The sequence below is a fragment of the Stylophora pistillata genome, chromosome 8 (assembly GCF_964205215.1).
Source record: "Stylophora pistillata chromosome 8, jaStyPist1.2, whole genome shotgun sequence".
In the NCBI taxonomy this organism is placed as follows: domain Eukaryota; kingdom Metazoa; phylum Cnidaria; class Anthozoa; order Scleractinia; family Pocilloporidae; genus Stylophora; species Stylophora pistillata.
This window is the reverse complement of record NC_142526.1, coordinates 5,320,001-5,340,226: the sequence shown is the minus strand read 5'-3', so window position 1 is coordinate 5,340,226 and position 20,226 is coordinate 5,320,001. Positions and strand designations below refer to the sequence as shown.

The 20,226-nt window shown below is 38.8% G+C and overlaps 1 protein-coding gene across 1 annotated transcript; it reads right to left on the bottom strand.

Moving 5' to 3' along the window:
• Window positions 1-5,819: 5,819 nt before the first annotated feature.
• On the bottom strand, window positions 5,820-6,854 carry LOC148724590 (adenosine receptor A2a-like). The gene has a single exon (XM_088729693.1). It carries the CDS (start codon window positions 6,852-6,854, stop codon window positions 5,931-5,933), a length of 924 nt encoding a protein of 307 aa, XP_088585819.1. The 3' UTR covers window positions 5,820-5,930.
• Window positions 6,855-20,226: the final 13,372 nt, after the last annotated feature.

Here is a 20,226-nt window from a genome sequence, read left to right as displayed (position 1 = left end):
GTCAGTAATGTTGAAGTACTGACTGATCCTTTTAATTCTGATCATTTTCCTGTTAGTTTCAATATCAAACTCCTATCTGGTCGTCCTCGTAAGTCTGTCTCAAGGACAAACTACAACTTTAAAAGGGCAAACTTTAGAAAGAAATTCTTAAGCACTCTAAACAACAAACGTGTCTACTTTGAACTGAATGAATTATTGAAGTACATCCCATGGAATTGTGACTTTTTGGAAGAGGATGTGGATACTTGTACTGAAAGAGTCAACGACATATTACTAGCTGCAGCAGATATGTGCATTCCAACCTTTACTGTGAAAAAGAAAATTAATCCCCCATGGATCACCAGTGATATTCTCAAGAAGGTCAACAAGAGAAAAGGTTATGGAGAAAACTAAAGGTTCGTCCATCAGAAGCCCTTAGCCCAAAGTTTAAGGAGTTAAGAAGATCTGTCAAACAGTTACTAAGATCTGAATACAAACGACATCTGCAGCATCTGTCCAGTCAACTTAAGATAAACCCGAAACGATTTTGGAGCTACCACTCAATCAAGTCAAAATCAAAACGGCTTCCAGATGTAAACACTTACAACAGATCTGCGACAAAACCTCAAGAGTAAGCTCACTTATTTATTTAATATTCACTTTCACTCAGTTTTTTTGTAAACAGAGTACTGGGATACCAGCCCCAATACAAACTAACTTACAAGATCCAAGTACTGATGTCATTACCAACTATGTGGCTTGTGACGCTAAAGAAGTTCGAGAACTTCTCAAAGGTCTTAATGCTAATAAGTCTTGTGGGATTGACAATATACCTGCTCGTTTACTTAAAGAGACTGCTGATACATCTGCAGTTCCTGTGAGTATGCTTTTCAATTTATCATTCAGACAGGGCTGTCTACCTTAATTATGGAATCAGCTAATGTCACACCTATTCATAAGGATGGTGATCGTGAGCCTGTAGAAAATTATAGAGGCATTTCGCTTCTATCCATCACTGGGAAAAGCCAGGAAAGAATTGTGTATAATGTTATTTACAATCAAGTTATCAGTTTTGTGCACGATTCCCATCACGGATTCCTCACTGGTCGTAGCTGCACTACTCAACTACTCTTGGTACATCATGATTGGTTCAAGGTTTTGGATAAGAGTGGCTAAGTCGATGTAGTGTTTATAGGCTTTTCAAAGGCCTTTGACCTTGTCTGTCATGACATTCTTTTAGCTAAGCTTTACAAATATGGTGTCCACAGGGACTTGCTCAACTGGTGTAGGCATTATTTGACAGAACGTCAGCAGCGTGTAGTGGTCAAAGGAGAGGCTCCCGATTGGTTAACGGTAACCTCTGGTGTCCCTCGGGTTTCTTTGTTGGGACCATTATTCTTCACAATATACAGCAATGATTTACCAGGGGTAATTAGTAAGAACAGCTCAATTGCATTATATGCTGATGATAGCAAAATGTATAGGGTTATTAATACTCAAGAAGATCTGTCCTCTTTTCAAAGTGCCATAGATAAAATATCAGATTGGTGTGAGATGAACAAGATGACAATTGATACTAAGAAATGTAAGATCATGCGGATAACAAGGAAAAAGGCACCCTTAGTTGGGGAGTATAACATTGAGGGTCAACCTTTGGAATGTTTTAATGTTTATAAAGATTTAGGATTGTTTACTGCTGGTGGTCTCTCATTGAACCAGCATATAGATAGAATAACTGCTAAGGCCAATAGGGTTTTAGGGTTGGTAAAAAGGACTTGTAGGGGCTTAAATGATGTTGAAACCATGAGAACACTTTATTGTAGTCTTGTGAGATCCTTATTGGAACATTCATGTGAAACTTGGAACCCCTATAGTAAACGTAACATTGACAAATTGGAGGCTGTTCAGCGAAGAGCTACCAGATGGATCACCAAGTCTGATGATGATTATGGTACTAGACTATCTAAATTGAAATTGTTGCTATTATCTGATAGGAGGTTCATTAGGGATGTTACGTTTTGTTCAATGTAATTAATGGCCATTATGACATAGACATTTGCAATAACCTCATATTTTGTAAGGACAGAAGCATGGCTTATAATTTGAGGGAAAATGACACATGGGACCTTGCACCAAATTTTAGCAGAACTAACCGTCTCAAAAATAGTTTTTTTAACCGTATCGTTGGTGAATGGAATAGCTTACCTAATCACATTAGAGAATCAGATAGTATTGAAACTTTTAAAGAGAATGTTTTAAGTTTTATTAAGGATAAGGATAATTAGGGCATCTATTTTTATATTTCTATATAGTTTTGCTATAAATTTTTTTTAATTAGAGGGGGTATCCCTTGTATGGTGCGTCAGCGCTTTTGGTTGTCTCCTTCTCCACAATTTTTCCTTTTATAGCTTTCATTAACCTTAATTGTAATTAATACTAATTGTTTGTGTATTCTTGTGGAGTGAATTTGTAATAAATAAATAAATAATAATAATAATAACTGTCCGCTTACATTTCGGTCTTTGTTGCCGCTGCTGCTGCTATTGTTGCTGATGATGTGTTGTTCTTTTCCTCTCCTTTGTTGTTGCTGTTGTTTGTTTGTTTGTATGTGTGTCTGTTTTTCTCTTATTTACCTTGTCCTGTATAGATTTCTTGCTGGTCCAGTATATCTCTAACATACCTTAAATTATATACTTGTAATTCTCTCTTGCACATCAATCCTAGCTCAGTGCCATTTCTTTGTTTATCTAAAAGTAGGTGGTGGCCAACTAGAAAGCCTTCGCTACTTTGACCACCACACACATTTTATAATCTGTACTTTATTTTTATATTATTTTGTAATCATTTTTTGCAATTATACTTTCCTATCTATGTTAATTTTATGCAAATAGTGAGAAATAAATGAACCTTGAACCTTGCACAGTACTGTTCATGTGGTGTGAAAAGTCGTTCCCAGGATATGCTTAAACCACTAATTGCTAAAGGTATCAAGTTTCCTCTACCTTTACCTTCATCTGTTTCGATGAAGATTGAGTTTTTAATCAAGATTGAGCCGCTGTTGGAAAAAGTTGTTCCGAGACACATACTCGACTTGCATTGCCGGGACTTCCAATTCGACGTGGTAAACTTCTCCATGCCTTGTTTCACAAACGCTACCAAAGGACCCCCTGGGAATTACTCCTCAGTCTACCTGAGTACAGCAACAATACGAACAAAAGTGAGTTAGAAATGCTAAACGCCACCCAATGAGATGGATTGTTCTAAAGTTCTGCCCATAAAAAGTTTTAACCCAAAAATGATTGAGGTGTCTTTCTAATTAGTCCTACTCTGGAATCTTAAGTTGCCATAAGTCGCCTTTAGTTGCCTTAAGTTTCCTTAAGTCACTATTGATTACACATTGGCTTCCATATACATAGAAACTCTATGTGAAAATAGTTATGCACCTGTCTAGCCTATTTGCTGGCACGGGTAATTCCTACATGTAAACAATACTGAGTAGGAATATGATAATGTATACTCTTCCATTTTCTTCCTAAAACAGCTATCTGTTTCAACAAAATTTCTGTCTTGTATTTCATGATGAAAAGGTTGATAAAAGGTTTGACACTTTGTAATATCATCAGGATATTATAAATATTGAATCACATAAAACCTACAGTACCAGATCATCAAGATAAAACGATAGAAAGGTGTTCTGGAGAAAAAGCTCAATTCTTGCCAATCACTTATACCTTGAGCAGTATAAATAACATTATTAAAGGTCAACTAAACTTAACTGAAGCTAAATTAAATTTTATGCACTTAACTTACCCAGAGTAAAAGAATGACAAAAGTGAGCCATTTCTCCAGCATAAACCCATTAATCTGTACTAGCTACTTCCCACGTTATTCGACCAAATGAAAACATTTGAACTTTCTAGCTCGACAAACCTACTAAAGGTGTAAATATTTATCTATCTTGAGACTTTGATAGTCTTTTTGTACATTTTATATTCGTCAGTTTGACGATAAACATACATTAACCACTTTTTAAGCCAAGAAAAGCCTTTTACGGCAAACATGGCCGCCAGAAATATTTGATCACGTGACTTAAGTTTTGTCGGGGGACCAAAGTGCACGTGGGAACAACACGCACGCGAGCTTGCTGAAAAGTGTACAGAGAAATAGTTAATTTATCTGTGCAAAAAAAAATCATCAAAAAGCTTTCAAAAAAATTAACTCTGAAAGTTTAACTGGGCGACCGCTTTAATAAAATGGACGTACTTGGTGATAGTGTTGCCCCACTCCTAACTTCGAAGCATGGAAACTAGTTAGCGGCGCAAAGATTTCTGGGAGAGTTAAAATGGCGGAGACTTTAGAGCCAGCTTCCAGCTTGGAGAAGCTCGTCGTGACTCGTTAGTTTCTGGACAGTTGTCAGGTAACGATGAATGATTTTAAACCTGTAATACTGCAACCAGGCTAGAATTAAAACTTGAATGCTTGGAAGGTCCTGCTGATCCGATCAACAGTGGAGAAAGACCTTAGCATATCGTTTTCACTATGGTATATTGGAGTGTTTTGTCTAACTGAAGCAGGAGAACAACAAATTGGTTGGTCCCTGAAAAGGACCGACCAGTTTTCGATGCTGTTGGAAAGGCATGCGAATTGCCAAACTTTCATACCAAAATTGACCGTGCAAGTGGCAAAAATATGGGAGACAAGTTTACCAAGAAAACAATCTTTTATAATTTCTGAGGCTTTGTGAAATAATTAAATAACCAAGCTATTTTTAATTAATTATGTGGAAAATTAAATGATAGTTTTTTATGTAAATCATGTCTCTTTCCTTAAATTAAAAATGTGTGTCTTTATGTGTATATTTTTGATAGCTTTGTTTTTTGTTGGGCAGATATATAACCCATGATGTTTTCCTGGCTATTTATTCACTAGCTTTGGCTGTGTAATTTAACAATAACTGTAGTTGTGGTAATTCTGCCTAAAAATTTTAAGCTCAATTGGTTTCCTGGCTATTTGTTCACTAGCTTTTACTGTATAATTTAACAATAGCTGTTGTGGTAATTCTGTCTAAATAAATTTTAGCTAAATTGGTTTGAAATCTGGATATTTTAGTCTATGGTGCCTTAAGTTGCCCTAATTTGCCTTAAGTCGCCTTAAGTCGTCTTAACCCGCCTTAAGTCGGCCAAAGTCGCCCAAAGTTACGGCGACTTAAGGCCCCAGAGTAGGCCTTTAATTAATAGTTTTAACGATATCAGTTTCTTGACTCCTCTCGGATATGGGATTCAGTAGTATTATAAATTGTGTTTTGGTAAAGTGTCAAACTCAGCAACGTCTTTCTCGTGATATTTCGTAATTTGAAGCAGAACTAAACCAGGACGAGAGAGCAAGAAAATAAAAATACATATTGTGTCTCGCAAAATCATTATAGGCCTTACCTTCGGATAGAGAGGTTCATGAAACAGATTCCAAGAATATATCGTCAAAAACATGAAAAAGCTGTACCACTCTTCTTTATTAAGTCACGGTTTATTCACTTGATTTTACGATTCTTTTACAATGTTTCGGCTAACTCCCACTCATGGGTCCTCGCTTATTCGAATAAAAAAGGACACTAAAATCGTTGCATTACAGGCACGTGGAACAAGGCCATATATGGGAGAAAACAAAAGCCGCATACATGTTGTTTGGTTAGGTAATAGATAAAAAAAATCCCTTATAATGTCAATCAAATTAAGACTAATTAACGTGTCGTACAGTTTCTAACATACGTTTCCAACGGTGTTGGTAACTTGTATGAGGTTCATTATCCAATTACCTCTCGTGACCATAATTTTAACTGTCGTATGAAACAGCAACTAGCGAGTTTCGTTCATCAATGAATACAGAAAAGACCAACGCAAAATCTAGAAATATTGTTATCAAGCTGCTTACTCTTTTATTTACATTCCCCTCCTTCATTGTATCTCTAAATGCTCCACCTGGGATCCTCCTCCAAGAATGACCTTTCTCATTTCTTTTTGTCTCCAGCAGTAAATCAGTGGATTCACGAGCGAGTTTAGCATGGCACATGTTAGCATCGATGGCACATTGATGGGGCAAGTATCATAAAGGCCTGTAACTGAAACAATCAGACAGAAACAAGCTGGAAGAAGGCAAACGATAACAGCACCAACTACATATACAGCTGTCTTAAGCGCCTTGTTCTCTTTGGTAAATCTTTCCACTTCTTCTTGGGGCAGTTGTTGAGTTTTTATTTTGTGTTGATGACGACGTGTTTCACGATACATGACGAAGTAAGAGAAAGCAAGAAAGAGAACGCATGAAATAATGAGAAAACCTATAATAAAACGTACTACAATGATCTTTTCCATAATTCTTAAAACCCCAATAATGAGCGAAATGATCCAAACTGCGAACACGGCTATCTTCATGTTCTCATAGGTCACAATGTTTGAGTGTTGCATCGAAAACTTGATTGCTACGAGTCTCTCCAAAGTAACTAACATCAGATGAAGGTATGAAGCTGTTACTACTGCAACTGTACACTTGAAAAAGTAATTTTCAAACGTTTCACTGTTACCAAGACCATACAAAAAGTGCACTCTCCACAGGATAAATAAAGGCTGGCAAATGAGACCTGTTAATGCGTCAGTCACCGCTAAACAGGCCAGCAAGATGTTGCTGCTGGTTCGGAGTCGACTCGTCGTTTTCACAGCCTTTATCACCAGTAAGTTGAGCAAAACTGTGAAGGGACATGTGATGGTGTTGATGATTATTATAATTATAGAACCAGCCACTGATGGGACATCTTCTGTGTCGCTTTCCCTATGGATCATGTTTGTAGCGTTTCTAAAACTAGTCATGGAGATATTTACCATGATGAATTGGAACCTGAATGCAAGTCAAGTCTGTCTCTCGGAAAACCCGTTTTAACGACTCGTTCAACCTAGCTTGAAAACTAGGGAAAATAGAGGCTGAGGAAGTCTGATGCCTTTAATAGTGAGAATCTTCAGGTAATGACAACTCATCCACACGTGCACAATAACAAATAAAGAACAAAGGCGAATCGGAAATGCTTAAAGCCCTCCAATCAGACGGAATTCCCTTAAGCTTTGCCCATTGTGGTCACTTTTTAATTACATTTTCCAGACAGCTACAAATGTGTATTTTTCCGCTTGATTGAGGTTGTTGCGACAACTAGAAATAGCTTTATCGCCCGTTTACTTCTCATGTTATAACCATAGGTTAACTTTTGCCAGATAAATATTTCGTGCATGTTAAGCTCACTACTTTTCCTCCGTCAAATAACAAAACATGAAAAGAAAAATATGGATTATTCGTTTGACATCTATCCTGCTTTGCCGGCACGGGTTCAAGACAAGTATTCACCCTTTGCACTTTTTCTGCCCATTGTCACCGTTCATGAGTTTAAAGTTCGCCGATTCAGGCTCGGCAACAAATGTTTTTTTTAAATTAAATCCCTTAACTAAACCCAGATGTGAGGGAAAGAAAGTAAAAATACATATTGAGTACAACTTATTCACAAAATGATTAATACATTTCAAACGGTATGATTCCTAATAATGCAAACAAAAAGTCTCGCACAGTCATAACAGAACTTATCTTCGGATAGAGAAATTCAGAAAATAGATTCTAAGAGTATATTTCCCATAAGTAGTCGACTGGATTTTCATGATAAAGAATGAAGATAACTCGTATCTAGATATTCCAAAATGTTATCAATCGTAAAACAAACTGAACTCGTAAACGGGTAAAGAACGTTTTTTTATGTAAATTTGTTTTTTAATTTTCTTCCTTTCCCATCCTGGTTTCGTGGACTTAAATTACGAAATATTGCATGGAAGAAGGAGGAGTTTTGCACACTACCACAACGCAAATTATAAAATTGTCAAATTATCAAAGTGTCAAATTGATATGAAAGTCCTTGCTGACGAGGCTAAAATTCTGAGCTTTAAACTCACAGCTAATCTTTTTATTGTTCTTGTGCACATGTGGACTGAAAAGTCGTTCCCAGGATATGCTTAAACCGCTAACTGTTAAAGGCATCAAGTTTCGTCTGCCTTCAACTTCATCTGTTTTTAGTGTAAGATTGAGCCGTTGGTGGAAAAAGTTGTTTCGAGAGACAGACTCGACTTCCATTGCCCGGACTTCCAATTTGACGTGGTAAACTTCTCCCTAGCTAGTTTTACAAACGCTACAAACGAACCTCGTGGGAATTACTAACTCAGCCACACGTGTACAACAACAATACAAGAAAAAGTGAATGGGATTTGCTAAATGCCAGATGGATTTCTCTCAAGTTCGCCCATAAAAAAATTTTAATCCAAAATGATTGCAGTCTCTTCTTGATCAAATTTTCCAGAGAGCGCCAAATGTGCTTTTACATGTCCAAAACCATTTCATCCGGTTGAAGCTTGATTAAAGTTGCCTTGATAACTGCATGAAAAGAATATTAGGTTTTAATTCCTTTGACATCTATTGTGCTTTGGCGCTATGGGCTTAAAGAACAGTATAGCGTCGCGGTTTTTTATGGCCAGCGTTATCGTTCTTGAGCTCATTGTTTTAGGTTTGAAAATATCAATTTATTAACTCCTGTCAGATGTGGGGTTCCATAATTATATTATTTATGTTTTGGTAATGTGTAAAACTCGACTACTTCTTCTACGCAATATTTAGTAATTTGAAGCACTGAACTAAACCAGGACGAGGGAGCAAGAAAATAAAAATACAGATCGAGTCTCGCACAATTATAACAGGTCTTGCCTTCGGATAGAGAGGTTCAGGAGACAGATTCCGAGAGTATATTGCCAACAACTTGAAAAAGCTGTACCACGCTTCCTTATTAAGTCACGGTTTATTTACTTGATTGAACGATTCTGTTACAAGGCTTCGGTTAACTCCCACGCCCACGAAGCTCTTGCGCAAATAGTCTAGATTTCGTAACAGACCTAAAGGAAGTTATTTCACGGACAAGTCTTGAGCTTTCCTACGTGCTCTCCTCAGAAGTTGTTATTACTTGTCATTTCATGGCTCTCTGTAGCATTATGTAGCACTTGTTGGCAAGGCGACCCCTTGCGGGAAATCTCCTGAATATCCTGGTCAGCTGGAATGCGTTACACTCGAGATTGCACGAAAGATGTAACTGGAAATTTATCGACTCTTGGACTGAGTGCAGATGAAGGTTCTAGAACTGAAATGAAGCTGCTATTGGCCAGAGCCGGTAAATATTTCTCCACAGATTTTTGTGTTTCTAGTTAACTTTATTGTGCTTATGAATGGGTCCTGCAACAGATTTAAGTCGTGTTATATTTTTACAGGTGTTTTCTCAATCGAGCAAAGACATCTTAAAGGCTGATAGTTTCTAAAGAAACTGTTTGGGGCTGCGTAGGTGGGGGTAACGAAATAATTTGAGTATATCAACAAAGTTGAAATGCTAAATTGGCCACCGTTACGATTATAAAAGCGTACGTTTCAAGCGTTAGCCCTTCGTCGGAGCGAATAGGGGAATTGTGGGTTGTGTGTGCTTTTAAAGGCAGAAAAAGGAGCTACGTGATTGGTGGGAACATGGCAACGAGAAAAACACGAATAAATTAGTGGAATGAAAAGCGTTCGTTGATACCTGTGGGATTTAGACTGCCGGTTTGAAAGATGAGCTTTTGTTCAAAAGTTTTCCGGCTTTCCGTGCTACCTAAGTGTTAGGAAAGACCGCAGATTGCCATGCGTTGCTTAGAATGGTTCGGTAAATTAAAATGTCTAGCGACTGGTTTCGATGTGTCCTTGTCATTCCTCTCCACGTCGCAAATGTGTTCTCGGAATCGGTCACCTAGTCTTCTGCCTGTTTCGCCGATGTAAATCTTTTAGCAATAAGTGCAAGTTATGTAATAGATTACATTGGCGGAGGTGCACGTGAAGTGATCGGTGATCTTAATGGATCGTTTGGGTCCCGATATTTTCTCAGTGTTGTGAATGAAAGTACACGTTTTGCATCGTGCACGAGCGCATTTAAAAGTGCCTGGTTGGTCATTAGTCTGAAAAGAACTTCTGACCATAAAATGGCCTATGTTTTTGTCGCGAATGAAATGAGCGGAGGCTGCGAAAAGATAGTGCTTGTCCCTGGATCGTTTTGAAGTAATTTAAAGTTTTTAAGAATGATGGATTTAACTGAGTGGCTATGAAGGTGAAACGTGAGAGTAAATGGAATGCGGTCGGAATCTTCCTTTTGTGACGTTTGTAGTGCTGAATGTCGATCAATAAGTTGGGCGCGGTGGTAACCCGCTTGAACGACAGAATCAGGGTAACCACGTTTATCGAAAAACTGGCACATTGACTCTGACCTGTGGCGGAAATCAGAGTCATCACTACATGAACGACGAAGTCTTAGAAACTGAGAAAAAGGAATGGAATTCTTAACGTGAGATGAATGCGAAGACGAATACAACAAATAATTATGCGAGTCTGTAGGTTTGTAATACACACTAGTGCATAAACCGTTGCCTTCAATTGGGGTATCAACGGACACTTTTCATTCCACTAATTTATTCGTGTTTACTCGTTGCTATGTTCCCACCAATCACGTAGCTCCTTTTTCTGCCTCTAAAAGCACACACAACCCACAATTTCCCTATTCGCACCGACGAAGGGCTAACGCTCGAAACGTCAGCTTTTATAATCGCAACGGTGGCCAATTTACCATTTCAACTTTGTTGATATATTCAAAAGACATCTTAACCTGACTATTTCCCCACGCCATAGAGCAGACTGTGGCATCCGTTGGAGGTCTAACAAAACCCTTTGTGCAATTCCCAAGGATCTAGCGGCACATAAGTCCTCAAGTGCCAAAGGAAGCAACCGTGTGGACAGCCGAAAATTGATGTATATTTTTTGAAACACCAACACCTTAGTTGCAGTTGCGTCGCGTAAGTTAAAAAGCTTCTGTTGATGAATGATCTCATGAAATTTCTTTTTCTCACATTTATTTGTAACATCATAAACAAACAAAGAAAAAAACATCTGAAGTTCATTTATTTGTTTAAGCAGGTTGATTAATTGGCAGCTGTAATAGCTGATGTGGACCTGCTGTCCTAACCCACCCATCCCACCCCAGGGGAGGACATCCATCACACAGTAATCTCGTGTGTGGGAAATTAACGTCTCCTGCCACAACCCTGCAGGAGACGGGACCTCCATTTATTCGTCCCTATCCGAGAAGACTAGAATATCTAACCATTTCTTGATGTTACAGAAAGGTAGAAAATTCTTCTCAATTATTTTAAGACCTTGAGTGTTGGTCCGGCCGGGGCTCGAACCCTCGACCTCCCGCACTACAGTCCAGCGCCCTATCCATTGAGCTAACCGGGAGGTTAGCTCAATGGATAGAGCTCAATCTAGCAAATTTTATATCAGTGAGGAAGCTTAGCAACTTATTTTGTCAAGGTTTTTTTCTCGTCGAGTGCCTGATAATCCATGGAATGATGACTGATTGATTAATTTATACCTCGAAATAATAATTGATATCTGCTGTTTAATTTTGCTTTTTCTTAAAGTAATTTGTAGGCGATGCGACGAGTTCATCAGCGGGCAGATTGTAGCTAAAAAGACGCTAACAGAGGGCGCTGGAGCAAGTATTGTGTCTGCCCCCAGAGAGCCTCGGGTAATGGTGCAGATACCTGAACCACAGACAATAGTAAGCTTCAAATATAGATTGATGACCTCGTAGATGGTTTACATACAATAACTAAAAAGGAAAAGATTTATTTTTATAAGAGCTTGGAAATCGAAAAAAAAAGCTGAGGAAGAAAACACACACGAAAAAGCCATTCAAATAAAACAATTGTTAATCTAGGCACAAGGGAGGGGGTGCTATGCCGCACTTTGGAAGTCGAATTCCTGCGCCACCTTTGTTTGTTTCCCGTATGTCCTACAACAGTACCCGAGTGATGCTGCTGAGATTTTTTACTACCCAAAACTGATTCCTTATGGAGATATTTAAAGAAATCAGTTTTAGAGACTTGATACTTACAGGGAAAACTTTTGCGTAGGCTCATGAGATGGAAACAGACCGTCCGGGAGTGGAATTAAGTGCTGGCAGTGAGTTATCTTTTGATGGTCTAGAGACGGACTGGATGTTTCTGGAAATATCATCCCACGGGTGGAAGGATGACGAGACCTTTGTCAGTCGCGATACTGTAAGCCTTGTCTCTTCAACGAGTGAAGAAGGCACGACCTCAAAGCCAAATTCTCTTCTAAAGTTGAACGAGTATCTAGTGTCAAAAAGCATTGAGCCAGTCACTTAACCTTGGGTTGAGCGGGGAAAAGACCAGTGACAGCACTAAACTTCGGTATGCTAAACGAACCGCAGAGATTTTTTCTTCCGTGCCCCACGACCTAACACGCAACTATGCAGGCTCTCTTTGGTAAGCAGTCGTCTCTTATCCTGCCATGAATGAAGGACTCGGGCTGGACGAACTCTCCGAGACTTCTAAGAACTACCTTCAGGTCCTAGCAGAGGCATATGACAAAGCTCAGGGGTGGGACACAAGACGGCAAATTCTTTCGATGATGTGTGGTGTTTCTAATTATAGTGATATCTCGAGATTCATATCTGGCTTAAGTAGATATCGTTTTACTATAGCTAACCTGCATCGACTTCAGCACGGGAGTGGCGCATCAGTGACCCCTCAGCCTTCATCAAGGATAAGAGTCGACCCAAAACAACTGGATCACTTTTTATCCTATATAACAAGCCCCCATTTGGTGCAAGATCTGCCATTTGGACAAACAACACTGAAGCTCTCCTCTGGACAACTGGCCATGGTTGAAGTGCTGAGTGTTATTCGCACCATGATACCGCAAAGGATAGTGCGTCAGTATACCCAGTATTACAACGAGACTGGATTTAAGTCGTTCAGCGGGCGGACGATGCTGCGTGTTCTGAATGAATGCAAGGTCACAACCAGAAAGTCTCTTCAAGGCCTTGACTATTTCGCAGCAGAAGGGGCGCGGGCGTTCGATGAACTAGAAGGCTTGGTTCTTCAACTGGGGGAGCTTGGTCTTGGAAAGGAGTGGCAAGTGCGATACGTGAAATCCTTAAAGGAGGCCAAATTCTACCTAAAGGGCGATTTCAGGGTAAGCAATCCAAGGTTTCAAGATACCCAAAGATTGGATTACATACAATGAATATATGAAGTCCATATATTTTGAACTGCGGTATTAAATACGTATCAGGTCAGTGGTTCGAATCCTTTACAGGCCTGATTTTTTTCAGGTCTGATTTTCGCTATTGCATAAATAGCGCTATCTACTGCGAAGGATCGTGCATCATACGTACAGATTGGATTACGTTTGTTAAGCAGGGTGATCTTATTTCATAAATAGATGAAAGTATAACATGAAAAAATCGTTCCGACGACAGGTCTACGCTGGCCGGGAAATATTCCTCGGTTTTTGCGCCTTATTTGTTTGTGTTCAGTATAAATTACATTTGTAATAGATTCCATCTACTCAGATCATTGAGGTTATTTGATTTAAACACCATGAAGCATACATATTGCATACATTTTTTGCCGTTAATGCGGTGCTAACAAGGTAATCCATGCCTTGTGTTAAAGAATGCATGCCATAATGATAATCTACTCCTCGAGGGAAAAGCAAGTGCGTGATGTTTTCATTGAAGCGGTCGCTTAGTTTAACTTCCACAATGAATTTTTTTTAAAGCTCTTTGATGAATTTTTTTTTATTTGCACAGATAAAGTTCTCTGTATACTTTTCAGCAGGCTCGCGTGCGTGTTGTTCTCACGTGCACTTTGGTCATGCGACAAAACTTAATTCACGTGATCAAATATTTCTGGCAGCCATGTTTGCTGTAAAAGGCTTTTCTTGGCTCAGAAGTAGTTCATGTGTGTTGATCGCTGGACTGTTGCGCGGGAGGTCGAGGTCGATGGTTCGAGCCCCGGCCGGAACAACGGCTGAAGGTCTTAAAATAACTGAGGAGAATGCGCTACCTTTCTTTAATATCAAGAAATGGATAGACATTCTAGTCTTCTCGGATAAGAACGAATAAACCGTAGGTCCCGTCTCCTGCATCTATTAATTAGTTAATTTGGTTAGGCAGGGGACGTTAAAGAACCCACCCACGAGATTACTGTGATGTGGTCTGGCCTGTTTACTGGGAATTGGGGGGGAAGGGGGCATCTTCAAATAACTTTCCTTCGATTGTTTGTAAACTGCTGATGCAGTCCGGCCAAAGTCCCACGAAAAGTGTTGTGATGCGCATTTGATCATATCCACATGTTAATTTGCGCAATATAGATATTAAATTATTATTATTATTATCATCAAACCGACGAAGAAGAAATGTACAAAAAGACTATCAAAGTCTCAGGATAGATAAATATTTACGCCTTTAGTAGGTTCGTCGAGCTACAAAGTTGAAATGTTTTCAGTTGGTCGAATACTATGGTGGAAGTAGCTAGTACAGATCAATAAGTTTATGCTGGAGAAATGGCCCACTTTCGTCATTATTTTACTCTGGGTAAGTTAAGTGCATAAAATTTAGCTTCAGTTAAGTTTAGCTGACTTTTGATGATGTTATTTGTACTGCTCAAGGTATAAGTGAGTGGCAAGAATTGAGCCTTTCTCTATAATAGCTTTCTATCGTTTAATCTTGATGATCTGATACAGTAGGTTTCATGTGATTCAATATTTATTATATCCTGATGATAATACACAGTGTGAGCCCTTTTATCAACTTTTTCATCATTAAATACAAGACAGAAATTTTGTTCAAACAGGTAGCTGTGGAAAGAGTTCCACATAACCCCATACATTTAGTGCATTCATTTCATAAAGACTAAATATAGAGGTTTCTTTGCAACACTCTATGCATAATTAATGTATGGGGTTATATGGAACTCTTGCTAATAGCTGTTTTAGTAAGAAGATGGAAGAGTATACATTTTCATATTTCCTACATCAGGATTGTCTACATGTAGGAGTTACCCATGCCAGCATAGTGGCTAGACAGGTGCATGACTATTTTTACATGGGGTTTCTATGTATATGGAGGCCATTGCCCACCTCACAATAACAATAATTAAACTCATAGTCCATTGCAGGGTTACCTCCCCCTTACCAACCAGTACCCATATTTACACCTGGAAAAGGTGAGGCACTTTGAGCTTACAGTATCTTGCCCAAGAACACAATGAAATGCCACTGTTCCATCTGCTTCCTCTCCCTTGGCCTGAATGAGAGGTTGCGTCAGATTTTGCTTTAGCTTCACCCTTAAGTGCTTCTACTTCCGCCTTAAGTTCTTGTATTTCTGTTTTCATACCACCAGGTGACTTAGATTCCTTTTTGAAAGCACATGATTGACCAGTAGGTAGTTCGGGTGATTGGGATGATAGCTCACCAATCTGCTACACCACACGTGATTTGACCTTGGACTGGCCCTTCAGTTTCTTGACTCTTTCTTCCTCAGCAGAAACTGCCACATTCAGCTGGTGGATTAATTCTTCAATTTCAACCAAGAAATTACTTAGGAATAGGCGAAGCTTAGTTCTAATGTTCTCATCCTGGAGCCCTGTCTCTACAGTCCGGCGAAAAAGCTGTTGGATGTGGTCAGCGTCATACTTCAATGGGTCTTCCCCCTCCTGACTCGCAAATAGTATCCTCTGTCTCAATTCAAGGGCTCGCATGAGGTATGCCTGGGGTGTTTCTTTCCCATGTTGGCAGATGGATGCTAAGCTCTGGTACAGTTCTGCCGTGTTCTTTACCCCATAATGACTGCGAAGGATCTTCTTTATACGATCAAGATCGAGCTTCTCAAAGGATTCCAAATAACTTCTTAAAGTTAATCCAGGGTTGATGGCACGGATCACTCCATCCACAATCTCATGTTCTTTTTATTTTTGTGCAACTCCCGTTTCGATCTGTTTCCGTAATGAGCTGTAATTCAACTTATCCTTTTGGTCTGGGTCTCCAATTTGGCCTGTTATCTTAAATTGACGCCTAAGTACACATGTGGATTCAACAAGAGCATGCAAGGAGGATGGCGTGTCACCACTTGGTTGTGGGCTTAACTCTGGCTTGACCTTACCACCCGATTCCGAGATGTGCTGTTCGTGCAATAGCTTAAGTTCTTCGATCTCTTTCTTTAACCCCTTGAATAACTCACTCTTATCTTCATCAACATCTTCGAGTGGCGGTGGAATGTCAATAAACATCTCAACAACTGCTTGAAGGAAAGTCACTTTCTATTCTTCCTCTATACTTATCAATTCTTTCTCAATATCATTTGTGATAATATTAATAATTGAGACTTTTGTTTTATCCTTCACGTTTTCTTCCTTTATTTTTAGATATTTTGCAACACACTTAATCTCCTCTACGGTGGCCTTGCAAATTTCCGTGTGAATTCTCAATTGAAGCTCCGCCACCATCTCTTACTTGAATTTTGATCGTGATACCTCACTCGGAAATTGGACAGGTTGTTTAGTTTTCTCTTACCTCCGTCCATCATTTGATAATTAAAACAGTTCCCTCGGTCGAGTGGCCATCGCTCGATGCTGCTCGATGTGATCAAATTGCTTCTGGGCTTTTCGAATTTTCCGCATGAAACGATGACCGTTTCTCTCTCTGTAGGCTGATTGGCCCTGCCGGAACCACCCATTTTGTTACTCTGTCGCCGAATAAACTTTGAAACTATTGAACCATGTGCTTTCTTTATTCTCTATTCTTCTTTTTTCTTGCCGCAAAAACTTATCGGCAAACACACTCACGGGTGCTCATGGGTCACGGACCTCACACCTTGTTCTCTTTGGCAAACCTTTCCACTTCTTCTTGAGGCAGTTGTTTAGTTTTTATTTTGTGTTGATGACGACCTGTTTCACGATACATGATGAAGTTAGAGATAGCAAGGAAGAGAAGGCCTGTAGAAAAACGTATTACAATGATCATTTTCAAAATTCTGAAGACCCCAATAATGAGTGGAATGATCCAAGCTGCTAACACTGCTATCCTCGTGTTCTTATAAGTTACAATTTCTGAGTATTGCATCTAAAACTTGATAGCTATGAGTCTTTCCAAAGTAACCAACATCAGATGAAAGTATGAAGCTGTTATCATTACAACTAAACACCTGACAAAGTGGACTTCAAAGGTTTCATTCTTACTGAAACCCTACAACACGTCCATCCTCCACAGGATAAATAAAGGCTGGCCAATGAGACCTGCTAATACGTCAGTCACCGCTAATCAGGCCAGCAAGATATATCAGTTCGTTCGAATTCGAGGCGTCGTTTTCACCGCCTTTATCACCAGTAGGTTGAGAAGAACTGTGAAGGGATAAGTGATTGCGTTGATGATGATTATAATTATAGAACCTGCCACTGATAGGACATCTTCCATGTCGCTTTCCCTATTAGCCATGTTTGTAGCGTTTGTAAAACTAGTCATGGAAATGTTTATCATATCGAATTGGAATCTCAATGCAAGTCACGTCTGTCTCTGAGAACAACTGTTTGAACAAGTAATTCAATCTAGCATGAAAACTGAGAAAGGTAAAGGCTGAGGAAGTCTGATGCTTTTAGTAGTGAGCATCTTCAGGTAATGACCGAAAATATTATTGTTAAGAGGTCGAGTGGTGCGAAGTATTCATCAGGGGGGTCAGATAATATTTTTATACTAAGATTTCAATCTCGCTATTTAGAACGTTCAGCAACATAGAGGGGCTGTTCTTTGGAATAAAATTACGTCGAGGAATGCAGACATTGTTCATGCTACACGAAAGAGCATAGATCCAAGATTAAGTAAGATCGTTGAATTTAAAGATTTTCATTTTAAGGTAACATCTGCCTCAACAGTTAATTTTTGTGATGAAGACTATATCTATTTTTAATAATATCTTATGCAGATTATATCATTATTATTGTACAAATTTCTACAATTATTAATTATTAGTAATCTTACGTTTATTTTGTATGTAAGTTAGTAATAGATATTAGTTTTAGGACTAGTTTAAATGTACGACCCCATAAGCGCGAAGCTTTAAACATATATCGTGTTGAAATAAAGTTCATGTTATGTTATGTTATGTTATGTTAATGACGACTCATCTACGTGTGTTCAGTGGCAAATACAAAACAAAGGCGAATCGGAAATGCTTAACGCCACCCAATCAGACGGAATTTCCTTAAGCTTTACCCATTCAGGGAACTTTGGAATTCGATTTTCCAGACAGCAACAAAAGTGTATTTTTTTAGCTTGATTAAGGTTGTGGCGTTAACTAGAAATAGCTCTATCGCCTGTGCACTTCTCACGTTATACCTCAGGGAGATTGTTTGGTTTTCCTTTGCCAGATAAATATTTCGTGCATGTTAAGCTCATTGCTTTTCGTCCGTCAACTAACATCTGCATAAAAAGAAAAATATGCATCAATTCATTTGACATCTATTATGCTTTGTCGCCATCGGCTTAAGACAATTATTCACCCTTTAAGGCTTTTTTTTGCCCATTGTCATCGTTCATAAGTTTAAAGCTCGCCGTTTCAGGTTCGGCAACAAAAGTTTTTATTAAAAATATCACTTTATTGACTCCTGTTTCATTTGAGTGCCGCAGTTTTGTAATTTGTGTCGTGGCCATGGTTAAACTCGACTAATTCTTCCAAGCAATAGTTCGTAATTTGAATCACTGAACTAAACCCAAATAAGAGAGAAAGAAAGTAAAAGTACATGTTGAGTACAACTTACTCACAAAATGATGAATACATTTCAAAATGGTAGGATTCCTACCACACGATGCACACAAAAATGCTGTTTTAGCATTTGATAGCACATGGTTTTACGCAAGAGATGGTATCAATTTTGGATAACGGGAGCTCTCCAAGGTTTCTTGAAAGAAAAAAAAGTTTTTAGCATGAATGGCGAGAAAAGTGAATCATGCCACTGATTATGTATTTCTGCAAATCGAACATTTCCCTTAAAGCCGTTACGTCTCTTTAAGGTGTCAACGATTTGACAATCGAGTGTATTTTTACATTTCCTGAGATGTAAAAGCGAAATACCACTATAAATAATGAAACATTTTTATAACAACAGATCAGGACCTGATGACTGATTTTGAGAACTCGATTCATATTCAAATAATTGTCGAGTTGCAATTTTTTGCCAATTCAATTAATTTAAAAATTTTGCGTTGTGGCCATCTTTTAATGATAAAGAAATGATGAAGGTTCTGGCCATTATCTTCATTGTGATAAGTATAGCGCTGTTAATTGCTTTGATAGTTATAGCAACAAAGAAATAGAAAGGGGCTGAGAACCAACGCTAAAAGCCAAAACCAACATCTAAAACCACCGTGACTGTGAAGCCTTGTGCAGATGGAATGACAAGTTCCAACGCACAACCAAAGTCATCGAGTCTTTTTGAAGACTTGACAGTCAGTGAGATCACCGTCGTTATGGACTATCTTCTGAAGCAGGCAGCAATGAACCTCACGGGATATTCCAAGGCTACATTCGACAGCAATTATATTTACTTCATACAGTTGCTTTCGCCGTTCAAAGTTGATGTTCTGGAGTATCTAGACAACAACGGTGCCAAGCCCGAACGAAGAGCGGTTGCAGTTGTTTTCCATCGTGCGGCCGATCCACCTGTGGTTAAAGAATACATTGTCTATCCGGTCTCAACCCCAACTGAATACAAGGTTAGAAAGGTTCAAGGTGGACACAAAAAAAAACTCTTCCATTTAATGTTCGACCTTTTGACGGCCTTAGTTTTGGGAAGTATTTCGTAAAGTTTTTTTTTAAAAAGATAGCGTTATTTGCTTGCCTAGGTCGGTCACAAATAGAAGTTCAAATCAGATGCAAACGTTTCCAAATATGTGTATAATTAGATACCAGGACACAAGTTTACCAAAGCTTCTTCGAGATTTTTCCCGGTAAGTGGCTGAGATCTCAGATATAGTGAAATTTCTCTCCATCCAAACACTAGGAGATGGGGGTGGGAGAATTCGAGGTGCAGGGTTTGCATTGCTTTCGAGGCAAATGAAGGAAATTGTTGTTTATTTACATCTTGATTGATATATATTCTTACATTACATGCTCTTGACAATATTATTTCCTAAAAGCCAATGAAATTGCACAACTGACAACACATAAATGAATCGAAACTTGCGTTATAAAAATCAGATTCAAGTTTAAATTTGTGGCCAGCGCCCTTTGAATGAAACAAT